Source organism: Python bivittatus, unplaced genomic scaffold (genome assembly GCF_059951505.1).
Source record: "Python bivittatus isolate LINGU-HERP-01145 unplaced genomic scaffold, Pbiv_v1 ctg000220_np1212, whole genome shotgun sequence".
Taxonomy (NCBI): domain Eukaryota; kingdom Metazoa; phylum Chordata; class Lepidosauria; order Squamata; family Pythonidae; genus Python; species Python bivittatus.
The window spans coordinates 37918109-37930867 of NW_028277048.1; the positions used below are offsets into that span (position 1 = coordinate 37918109).

Sequence of the window (12759 nt, forward strand, 5' to 3'; positions counted from 1 at the left end):
ATCTCAATACGATGTTGAAAAAACATGGAATTTTTCCTCCCCTGAGGAGCTTTGGCTCTACTGAGTTTGGCATATGGCTAAAGGATAATTCTGCACTCTCCTAAAGAAAAAAAAGTCCTGGCTCAAAGCTGTACTGCACTTCTCAGATTTGGCTCATTGCCACCTCTCATACCCTTCTGATCAGAATCTGTCAAGTGCCTTCTCAAGTAAATTGTAGTTTTTGCATCCCCTGGTAGTTTTTGCATTCACTCTGCTTCCTTTCCTTTATATGGGGGAAGAATCACTAAATTATTTCAACTGTTAGGCTAATATAGAGTCTCCAAACATGTAAACAAGTCACACAGCCACTTTATAACCAAACCAGATACATATTTTAGAGTTTCTCCAGTTATATCATCTACAGCAATGTTTCCCAACCTTGGCAACTTTAAGACATGTGGACTTCAACTCCCAGAATTCCCCAGGCAGCCATGCTTAAAGTTGCCAAGGTTGTGAAGCACTGATCTACAGCTATAGCCTTGCCATTTTTCCACATTTTCCATTACATTTATGGCATCCTTTCTCCCGCCCACCCTTGGGCACTATTTATGGCATTTGTGCCTTCGAGTCATTTTTGACTCCTGGCAACTGCCCCCTGCATTTTTCAGAAGGGGTTAGCCCTTGCTGCCTTCTCCCCAGGGCTGAGAAGGAATGACTGTCCCAATGTCACCCAGCTGGCTTACCCTAAGGCAAGGGTAGAACTCACAACTTCCCAGTTGCTAGCCCATTGCCTTAACCACTACAGCAAACTGGCTCTATACAGACATGCTTACATATTATAATATAAATTCACTAGTCACTGATAATTGCAGTCAATCTTTTGTAAGCATTAAAAATTCTTTCTTCTTTTTGAAAATTGATATTGTAATGCAAAAATTATAAAAGAAAGAAAAGCATTATACAAAAAGCATTTAGATAGCCCCCTCTCTTTCATTTTTCCTTATTATTTTCTTCTCCTCTGGATGTATTCTGAACTTACAGTATTTAAATTTTAAATATTATTAATTTAAAAATAGACATTTTTATAAAGTTAACAATGATCATGGACCTTGTGCAGCCAGAAACTCAATAAATACTAAACTTTTTTTGGAGGGAGGAGAGGAATTAAACCTTTTTTGGAGGAAGGAGGCGAATTAATTAAACCTTTTGGGAGGGAGAAGAGAAATTAATTAATCCTTTTTCGGAGAGAGGAGGGAAATTAAACCTTTTTTGGAGGGAGGGGGGAAATGAATTAAACCTTTTTTGGAGGAAGGTGCTCCTTCGTACACTGAAGGCTCTGGGATGTGGAGCAGGTCGGCTACTGCTGCAAGGTGGGGAGAGGACCGCCTGCCTGCTGCCTGAGGGTTGCTCGGTGCCAGTGCAGTGCAGACTGAGTGGGAATTCCTGTCACACGGTGCTGCTCAATCCACCTCACGGCAGCGCCAAGCAACCCTCGCTACTATGGTTAAGTCGAGGCAGTGAGTTTGTGCAGAACTCCTCATGAGCTGCAAGCTCTCAGTTTTACATGGATGATGATGAGGATAACTTAATTTTGTGTGCACTCTACTTTTTACTGTGTGTGTGGGTTTCATGAATAGTGTGCACCCACACATACCTTCAAGGGAACGTAGCTCCCAGCAGAGCCACACTTGTCACTCCCTTTCCATCTTTTCAGAGTGAACATGAGGTCAGATGGACAGAGCTTTTAGTACCCTGTGCCCTCTGAACATAATTATTCCTCTTTTGAAAGGGATAGGCTGTATGCTGAAAATACAGAAGGAACACAGAGCTCTGGGACCTTCAGCATATTCTTGCATCAGTCTGGTTAGCCCACTTGGAAAGGAGTGCCATGGAGGCACTCTCTGGTGACCCTCCATCCACTGCCTCATATGCCGTTGTTACTGCCCCCATCCCCATGGGGTGGTTGCAACCCACAGTGTCTTAATGCTTAGATCAAAACTTAAGATTCTTGAAAATAGTGGCTGATTTTATCAGGGAAGCATACATGTTCTAAACGAAATATTACATCGAAATAATAACTACATGTCTGTTACATGCGTGAGTGAAACTTCCCTGAGTGGGACACAGTAGCTTGTCTGTTTCTATTCTTCTGATGTATCGCATTGTTTGTGGATGATAGTAAGGTGTTTTTCCTTTCACACGCCAGATGTCAGCTCTCTGATGCCATCCTCTTCCTTTTAGGTTGGTACACAGAATAGTCTGGAGCTCCTGGAAGACTCAAAAGCAGAGGTGGTGGATGAGATTGCTGCAAAGCTTGGCCTGAGAAAGGTATCGGAATAAATGTGGGACAAAATGCCGAAGAGAATGTCTTTGCAACACCGAAGTGAAATCTTACTAAGTACCCAGTGGTTTTAGTCATCCTGTTAATATGCAATATATATAAACTATGCATACGGTGATAGTTTACAGTTGTGTAAAAAAGTATATACTCTAAAGAAAAAAAGTATTATATGGTAAAAAAAAAAAAAGCCATACTAAGCCACCCAAGGCACAGATAAAGGAAAACAGCCAAAGGGGGAAAAAAAGAAGTAATAAGCCCACATTAGAAAAAATAAACTACCCCCTATTATACCTAAATATAAGTATAAAAGCAAAACATTTTAAAAAAAGAAAAAGTTATATACTGTTGAAATTATATAACCATCATTATATATTTAAACTGGATTAAATCTTTGGCTTAGCATGTGTGAACTGAATCATTGTGGCTTGTAAACCTTGGTTTATAGCTTAGTACGAAGCATGAATTTGGTTTTTGTAGCTTATTCGAGCCATGCTTAAAACGACTAATGACTTAGCATACTATGCTAATCCACACATTCTGCCATGTTGTGTCACACACTGTTCTTTCTAGTGATTTCTTTTATTTATATTGCACTTACACGTGCTAGACCAGAGTCGGGGCCCTTTTAGTGATCAGAGGATGTAGTTAACATTTGGGGGGATAGGGAGGTTTACACTGGGCACAAGGATGGCACAAGGCAAGCAGGACCAGGCTGGTATTTTGTAGGAGAGACACTGTGGTTTTAATTCTGTTATTATAGGGCTTACATCATAGTTTTTGGTTGTGTCCCATTTCAGAATTATGGGAGATTGCACCATTGAAACAAGGATAGGGAGGAGGCATCTTACTGAACATCTTATACATCAGAGAAATACAGTTGAGGTAGTATGACTAGTATAGAGCAGATTTTATCTCTTGTATTTTGGTTTTCTTTTTCTAAAGACTATCAGTGATTTTTTAAATTGTGGCACATCAGCTTTCAGATATATAGTTAATTTTCTTCTATATATGGAGGCAATTTGTATTGTTAACCCTCACTCCAGAGAAATAAAATAAATTCATTTCATTTCCTGAAGCTTGGGCATTTCAGTCCGGGGTCAGCAGATCACATGACAAAATATTTATTAATTTGGGTTTACGCAGGCATCTTTATCTAGACACGAAACTTTTCTTTTTGGCTGTGCTAAATTTATTTTCCCATAATTGCCAGCCTTTTGGGCTGGTAGATACATATGGAATTTTGAGAATGTTGTCAGTGCTGTCACAAAACGCCATGATGGGCTATGTTACAAAACAGTAATTTCACAGAAAGCAAATCAGTGTGATTAAAAGAAAAGTAACAACTTGACAAGAACGCTAATACAAGACGAGTGGGTATAAGCTTAAAATAAAAAGCCACTCTTTGAATTACACAACATTATTTATATATTTATTTACTTGGGTTGAATGCCATTTCAGTTAACCAGGCTCTAAGTAGCTTATAATTCCTTCTTTCAGTAATTAAGATTGAAATAAATAATGCAATAATGAAGTAAAATGTAATTCTCATAAACACCCACAATCTCAGTACTCACCAAACCTCCTTCAGTTTGGAACCAGCCACACTTCCATTCCATCCCCAGAAGCTATGTAGAAGAGACGTGTTTTTACCACCCTCTGAAGCACTAATAGGCATGGGTCAGCCTTATCTCTAGGGACAATGTGTTCTAGAAGAGGCCATAACAGAGGGTTCTTCTGCAGGACCTCTAATGACAGAATTCTCTCAGATGTGGGACTCATAATGTGTCTTCCCTCATAGATCTCACCTGTTGGACATATTCCATAAGCAGGCAGTCTTGAAGATATTCAGGTGCTGAGCCAAAAAGATTTGAATGGAAAGATTCGATGTTGCTTTTTAGATTAACTAGTATAAAAATTAGATCTTGAGAACAGCTCTGCGAACTGTTCTTGATTTTACAGTGTAAATACAGAAGAGTCTTTTTTTTTTTTTTTTTTTGCAAGAAGGGTGAGAAGTAGGAACCCTGTAGTCTGCAAATCTTTTCATAAGGAAGTGTAAAGCTGCAGGTCTAACCAGCTGGCACTATAAAATGTATTCAAATGAGTTCTACAATGCTAGAGAAATAATTTTTTTCAGACAGCTGTGAAGCATGTTTTCTCTAAGAGATTTATATAACCAAGACTATATTGTACTAACTAGGATGGGCAACTTTTTAAAATAAAACAAGACAGAAAAGTGAAAAAAAACCATTGTATTTTAAGGTTGGCTGGATATTCACAGATCTAGTATCAGAGGACACACGGAAGGGGACTGTTCGCTACAGCCGAAACAAGGTGAGAATCTTTTTTTTTTGTTTTTTGTTTTTGCTGTTTGTTTCTCATTTTACAGCAATTATTCTGTCATCTATGTAAATAATTCATGAATCAGGAAGAGGAGTTCAAGAGGAACCCTGAGATGCATATGGAGAATTTTCATATAGACGGGATATGTAGCATATTTTAGTACTATGTGTCATAACATCATACAAGTAGTCCTCGCTATCCAACCGCAATAGGGACTGGAATTTAGGTCACTAAGTGATTTGGTCATTAAGCCAATTGGAGCTGATTTATGACCTTTTTTATGATGGTTGTTAAGCGAATCACCATGGTCATTAAGCGAGTCACATGGTCATTAAGTGAATCGTGCGGTTGTTAAGCGAATCCAGCTTTCCCAATGGATGTTTTCCATTTCTTTCTCCTAATTCTGTCCCTTCTATTGTTGAATCTTCTATAATCTTAAAATATCTTTGCTAGACATTATTTTGAGTCCATAACTGAACAGCAAATATTAACTATTTCTGTCACTCTTTTTCCACCTTGATGAAATGGAAACATATAGGCCAAGTCTAAAACTAAGTCTAAAGCTGATGGTATCTTACAGTGAAGTATAACCTATCGCAGTTCTATTTGTCTAGAGGTTTCCATTCCTTAGAAAGTCATTAAGTAGGCCTTTAGCCACAGCTTTTGTATTTAACACCCCCGTATCTGTCTGTCTGTCTGTCTGTCTGTCTGTCTGTCTGTCTGTCAGTCAGTCAGTCAGTCAGTCAGATGAGGCAGTATGAAAACCTTAGGAATAGCCCATCTTGAGATTCAGAGTATTCCTCCCAGTTGTGTGAAAATTGTTAGGTTATTTAAGTGTACACTAAAAAAGTAAATGTTGAAATGTCATGGATAGAGAGAGGGAATGTTTAAAGCTAATCTTAAACGTTTGCAACTAGAAATCAAATAGATAAACTTGATTTATATTTCATTTTCAAATCTAACTTCCCAGTTCAGTTTTCCTAATGTGCTTACTTAAATTATCTGTTACACAAAGCCCAGATTCTGCTTGTGATTTCTCATATCAAGGAATATCAAATCCCCTCAACTCAATACTTCCTCTATTCTGTCAGAAATTGAAGAAGACACATAGAGGGCACCAAAGGGGTAAAGTAAACTAGGAAGTAATAAAATGTATAGTACAGTTAAGTATGAGGATCACCTGATGCTGGCTAATCTTTTTCCAGCATGATAATCTGTGCTGGATACTAAGCCATGTTTCATTTAAGAATAAATCCTGTTGGGTTCCCTTAAAAACACTCATCCGCGTTGTCTTCTCATCCTCTTTAGGATACTTACTTCCTTAGTGCAGAAGAATGCATTACAGCTGGGCATTTTCAGAACCAGCAGCCAAACATCTGCCGCTTGTCTCCAGATGGACATTTTGGATCTAAGTTTGTCACTGTTGTGGCTACAGGTAACAATAAAATACTGTACTCTTTCTCCCTAACCTGAAGCGTTCTTGTCCGTCTCTCTCCCTGAGATAAAAAGCAAGGTTTTCCAGATACCAGGAACGTTCATAACCAAACATACTGTATTTTGCTCTGCATACTGACTTTTCCCCTTATAAAATTTTCAGGGTATGCTTAGGTATGTTGGATGGTTAAACAGAAGCAGGGCTTTTCAGTGGTAGTTCCTTAGCTATGGAATTAGTTCTATAAAGAAGTCCACCTGCTGTCTATTCTGTTATTTTTAGTGCAAGGCAAATAATTTTTTATTCCTGTAGGCCTTTTTAATCTGTTTATATTACTGCTGCATATGGTCTGTTTTAGTAGTTTTATTCCTGCTGCTTTTAACTACTATTTCAATCAACTGTTTTATTATATTTTTACATGGCTATTTTGGATATTGGCAACTTAACACTATTTAGAAATATGTAAATATAGGAAAATTGCCAGGGTACATGAATTGGTGATTGATTTCAGTTGTCACTTTCAGCTTTTTCTTACCTTCTCATAACACATATTCTTTTCTCCCTCTCCTAGTTTATGTTGCTATAGCTTACCTTGTTTGAACTGGCAAGCTCTACTGTAATTATATTGAAATTTGTTCCTCACTAAATATTTTTAATCCAAGTATCTTTAGTCCTAAATTCCACATTGTAGTCTCTTGCAATTCTCAACCTAAATACTGCCTTGGATCTTAATGTGGTTCTGCATCCATACAAGAAAAGGATAGTTTCAGCCAACTGGACTCTCTATCAGCAGCCCCTACCCTTTTTATTCTGACCGGTCACACGCATTCTTTCCTGCCCCCCCCCCGCAAAAAAAAAAGAATCCACAAGAATATATTTTCAAAACTAGAGGAACTGCAGAGCAAAAAAGAAGCGGTAAGGTCTATTCTTTGGGTAAAACTTTTTCTTCTTCACAGAAAAATCCAGACATAGCTTTAGCTAAACACATGTCTGGTCAGTAGTTTCATATTTTCTTGAAATGTCATCGTCTCTAGGAACTCAATATTTCTTTTAATTTTATAGTGACACCAGTGTAGTGATAGTAAAATACTTTGACAATTTATGCACTAAAAAAACCCCAGTAGCTTACTGGGTTTTACTTATTTTTTTACGTACAGGGTTTTTTTTTCCTTCTTTGTTTTTGCTGTCCTACTATTAGCTTTACGCTTCTGTTTTGGTTGCTCTCTTTACATAAAGAAACCCAACTGTAGAATTTTGTTTTAAATCTTGAATGCATAGTGTGTTCCAGCTGCTAACTTGAGGCAAATTGTAATGGCTTCTACATTAGTAATGCAGGATATGTGATCATTCAAAGATGCTCAGGAAAAAAAGAGGCAGAAGTAATAGAAGGACGTAACAGAAAGACACATTTGACCTCATGACCTGCTTGCTCAAGCTCAAGACTTTCCATCTTTCACTCGCAAAATGAGTTCTAGACAGAGATAGAGGCTAAGGGAAGAGGAAGATAGTACTCTTTGTGGATTGCAGTGTTCCATCTTTCTCATGATGCTTGGTCTTTTCTTAGGCCAATTCACAAGATTCTTTTTAACTGATGAAATATTTGTTATATAATGTGCTTCCTGAAAGCAGGCTAATCCATGTCACTAGATTACTAGCCTGTCAGTGGCTCATTAAAATCCTCAGTGCCACCACTGCACTGTTTTCACCATTATTTGCATTTAATTAAATGATATTCCCTAGATTTAGAAATATTTACAATGATATTTTAGATTTTGCTTATCTTAATTTTTTAAAAAAGTTAATACTGGGTTTCTGCAGATACCTCGATACCTCTTGGTGCTGTGTTGCAGGAACCTTTGCAGTCACTTCATTACAGAACAATTTACTCCATGTGCTGTATTTGTCTTGTATGTCCAGTGCAAAATTGTGTTTTCAGAATTTTACAAATCACCCCTTTGTATAAAAGGATAGTAGACAAATTTAATACAATTAGAATCTTTGACTGTGTTTTTACCTCATTGCATTAAACATTGGGGTTTATTACTATTACTCAAATTTCCTTACTAAGCAGCTCATAATTTTGGCTGCACATAGATATATGGCACTTTATTTACTTTTTCAGCAATTGACAGATGGGGATAAGAATGAGAAAAATGAGCAACTCTCTGCAGCTGGCTTTTTGCACAGATGACACAATCAGTGCTGTTAATTTGAGTAGCATAACCCTAGCAGCTTATATGTTAGAGACAGGATGCTAAAGAAAACTGAGCTCTTGCAAATAGAAAGAGGATGGTACTTTCAGAGACAACAGAGACATTCAACACATTGAGTTCATGACAGAACTGCTCCTGTCAGCAGAATTAAGAATAAAATGATTTCCTTCCTCTGGGTATCTTTAAATCTGAGTATTGGAGCTGATTTTAGGAGTGGAGAGAGAGAAGGAGGAGGAGCAATTCCTGCATTATAAGTAGATTACCACTTGACCCTGGATTATGCCCATTTATGTATAAGCTTCATGAGTGTAAAGTCACCCTCCAAAATTGATTTTATAGAGGAAACTTCTAATATGAAAGGAGTTAAATTCCAAAAAGCAGTTTTGTAGAGTCTGCCTTCAATTTCTAACTCAACAAAAGCTTACAAAAATTAAAAGACAAGCAAATATAGGAGAACTCAGTCAGCCTAAACACTGTATACTCTTTCTTTCAATGGAATGATTTAACTTGCTATCCAAAATTTTAAAAAACTAGGAAAAAATTATACAGAAGCATGAATCGGTGAGGGTGTGGTTTTAAAAAAAGACTATATATGGTTTTATTTATTATTATTTATTTAAAATGTTTATATAGCCTAAAACATGTATATAGCCTAAATATGGTGCTGGTTATCGCCTTAAAATCCTTCCTGGCATAGAGCCTGCTATCTGAGGGACCCCTTATCTCCAGTTGTCTCTGCCCATCTGGTTTGGTCCAACAGGGTGGGTGTGCTAACCCTAACCCTAACCCTAAGCGATGTCATGTGACATTGCACTTTACAACCACATTGCTTAGTGAAATTCTGGTCCCATTAAGTGAGGACCTCTTATAATGTTTTATAAATGTCCATCTGATCCTGGATTGGGGTATGGTGAAGAGGTTGTAAGAGAAGGATCGGGAAGGATACAGTGCTCGCTGCTAGCTATATAAAAATCTACATCACAGCAGGGAAAAAAATTATAAGGAACCAGTCTATTTAATCCTCCAGGAATGGTGAAACATGATATGCTATGGCCTGTGCGTTACTGTCTAATGAATAACATGTCTTTAAAAAAATCTCCTGGATGTGGTGAATCCTTTGGATAGTGCTATATTGTTCATCATTTGAAAACTTTAAGCCCAGATTCTGGAAAAAGTCTTTTCTATCTGGGCAATAAACTCTGGATTGATGCTGAATTTCTTAATGAAATAACATGCTCTTCATAAAATCAGTGATAACCCATCATAGCAGCTTGAAGTGTGTCAAACCTCTCTTCTTAAAATCTCTCTTTTTCAGGCGGTCCTGACAACCAAGTCCACTTTGAGGGCTACCAGGTATCCAATCAGTGCATGGCTCTAGTACGTGATGAATGTTTGTTGCCATGCCGTGATGCTCCAGAACTGGGCTATGCAAAGGAATCCAGCAGTGAACAATATGTGCCTGATGTCTTCTATAAGGTAAATATTCATAACCTGCGTCTCTGTTACTGTATGATTTACTGGAAAGACCAGTAAAGATAAATGATTTGTCTATGCTTTTCAGTATTTTACAAGCCATAGCCTAATGCTGTTTAAGATACTTAAACTCTGGAGAGAGTGAATAGTTTGAATCACGAGGGCTTCATGAGTTAATGGGATCTGGTCCAACTCACAGCACACAATACATCTTGTGGTTTTTGTTTTTGTTTTTATTAGCAAAACAAGGCAAGTTCTTAGTTTTGTTTCATTCATGTAAAGTACTTTGGTTTCACTTATGTCAAGCAGTATTTCATTACAGCGAGTTTACTTTCCCCCACTCTCCCACTTCCCTCCCTTTCTGATAAGGAGTAGTAAAGTCATAAAACATCAGCCTGGTTTGTGTGCATATGGCCATGCATGCTAAAGTTATCTTTCTTCTAAATAAATACATGTGTGCAGTCTATAGTGTGGCTGAATGTGTGCGGTGCTGTTTCTATATTCCTTTCCTACTTAGAGTTAAGTAAGGAGTTAATTAGACTAGCTGGCATTCTCTCTTGGGTGGTATAGTATTCGCTCTCTTCGGTCTTCTATGGAAGCCATTTGTGTCAGGAAGGCGTGTCTCTTGTTGCTCCTCTTTTCTCTTTAGTGGTTTTTGGACCACCCCCCAATTCTGTTTCAGGAGTGTTGCCCCTGGCTTTCTTGGAACCAAGAAGCCTTCAACAGCCAGTGTTGCCTAGAATCCATTTTAGCTTGCCAGCTATTCCCCTTCTTCTTTCCAGAAGTCTCTTGTTTAGTCTCCAGCTCTTCTCCTCTCCCACCCCTGTCCCCCTTGCCAGCACAGCAGCAGCCTTCCCTTTTCCTATGAGAAAGCTACTGTCTGTGAGACGATGAATTATCTCTCAGCTTCGATCAACTAAAAAAGAACAATATGCATGTTTGGGTGAGTATGTCACATGATGGCAGACAGCCCTGGGCTGTGACATGCTGTCATAGCCCTTTCTTGGAAGGATCTAATTAACTGTTCAATATGTAACTTAAGAGTTTCTTATGCATATGCTAACTTATCAGAGTACCAGGTTTCTGGCAGTTCTTGACTGGGTACATAACCAGGTCTGAAACAGATTCCTTCTTATTCCCCTTCCCCAAGCAACCTGGTCTCTTGTTCTTAAAAAGTACAGTATTCCTTCCCAGCATTTGTTCCTTCATGAAGAAAAGCTCAAAATGTAAAATGTTTAGCTGTTAATAAAATATTAGTGGACATGAAGATAACACCATAATTGTTTGTTTGTTTATTAAATTTGTCACCGGCCATCTCGTTGAACAACTCTGGGTGGTTTACAAAACAAAATCAATTAAAATTACAATATTACAATAATAAATAGAAAATAAATAGATCCAAGAATAATTGGCAATCACTCAGGGAGCATCATCGAGGCGCTAACCACCCCCAGGATTGGGTAAAGTTGTTATCACCCCATGCAAGCTGGGAGGGAGAGAGAGAGAGAGAATTCCTTAGGGTGGTGCCAGTCTCATCTTCTTAAACTGGATCTCTGCTGATTGGTGTCACAGCTTTGAATACTTTTGTTTATTGGCTCTTTCTAGAGCCTTTAAATCCATTAAGAGATGAATGCCTATTAAATCTTTGGTTTTTGGTGTCTTTTTCAGTTGGATTAAAATATTTCACATTTTTAATTGACTGAATTTGCATTTAGGATATTGTGTCAAATACTTCAGCTGATGTATTTTATCCCCAGCACGATCTTTCTCTTGTATGAATGACCTTGAAATAAACATAGTGTCAGCCTCTCAGAACATAGAAAAAAAATCTATGTTGGTATACAGCCACTAATCCTGTCAGTGCTAACCAGAACTGATAAACCCACAAGGTGCCATTTTGGTTTTTCTCTCCAATTCCACAGGTCTTCTGGCTTCCTTCTTTCCTGGCTTTGGAATTCACCTGATCATCTCCATGCTTTGGGAGATGACACCACTGATTTGTCTCCTCCCTACAGTAGCATAATTGGTCTCTGTTATTAATTGTATAATGCATATCAGAGTTGGGTTTCTTAATCTCGGAGAGCCACCAGTCTTGTGGGTAGCTCTGCCAAGAGGTTGTTGGCAGTTTTTTGCTGTTGACGTTCTGTGTCAGATCCAGAGCAAAAATCCTGAAAGTGGAAGTTGAGAGGTGAAGTGAGGGATATCATAGTTAGCTATATGACTGAAGAAAAATTGGAGCCTGCGTACTTGCGCACACTGCACCCACTGCCTACAGATAGTACAGCAGTATCTATGGAAATACATGTTTGAAATGCTTTCTTGTATAAGCTGAATTTTTCCTTTCCTGATAGTGCCCCAGCACTCTCCAGAGCCAGCTCTGCTTCAGCGTGAAGTGCGTGATGCACTCCATCATGCCTCCTAGCAAGCTCTCAGAATTAACAGTGCCACTTGGGTTTGGTATCTGCTGCCCTCCCTCAGCTGACTTTAAATCCCCAACTAATGTTTGTTTTTTTCCTTGGCCCAATTATGCTTAGATGAGATGTTCACTGAAGCAAAATGATGCAGCAATAAAAGCTGCAGGTTTCTCACAGCCAGTGAGAATAGTTTTCTTGTGTATGTGGAATATGCTTATAAGATGCCTGGTGAGCAGCATGAATTGCAACAAAGTGCAAAATAATAAAATGCAAAACAAGGATTTAAAGAGCCTCCGAGGCTAGGAGTAAGGTGTGTGTGGTCATTGTGAAGAGGGGGAGCTGTGCCAAGAAAAGGCATTTATAAATCCATAAGATAGGACCCTGGTGGAGATAAAGGCAATTTCCCCATTCTGTTATTGCAGGCAGGCAGCGTTTTTTCTTACCATAGCATTACAATTTTTAAAAATGTCTTAATTCTTATGGTTCACAGGATACATATTTGGAATTTTTTGCAGTGCTGTATTTTCTAAACCAACAAATCTTTAACCCATTCTTTAAAAACAATGA

General features: G+C 38.3%; 1 protein-coding gene across 1 annotated transcript in view; it reads left to right on the plus strand.

Annotated features, from left to right (window-relative positions):
• The window catches only part of NPLOC4 (NPL4 homolog, ubiquitin recognition factor), a 58313-nt gene that overhangs the window by 21368 nt on the left and 24186 nt on the right, over positions 1-12759 (plus strand). Inside the window, exons 9-12 of the mRNA XM_007419849.3 lie at positions 2221-2307; positions 4580-4651; positions 5969-6095; positions 9621-9781. Of these exons, the coding sequence (XP_007419911.1) occupies positions 2221-2307; positions 4580-4651; positions 5969-6095; positions 9621-9781 (447 nt within the window). The remainder of the gene's footprint in view (positions 1-2220; positions 2308-4579; positions 4652-5968; positions 6096-9620; positions 9782-12759) is intronic.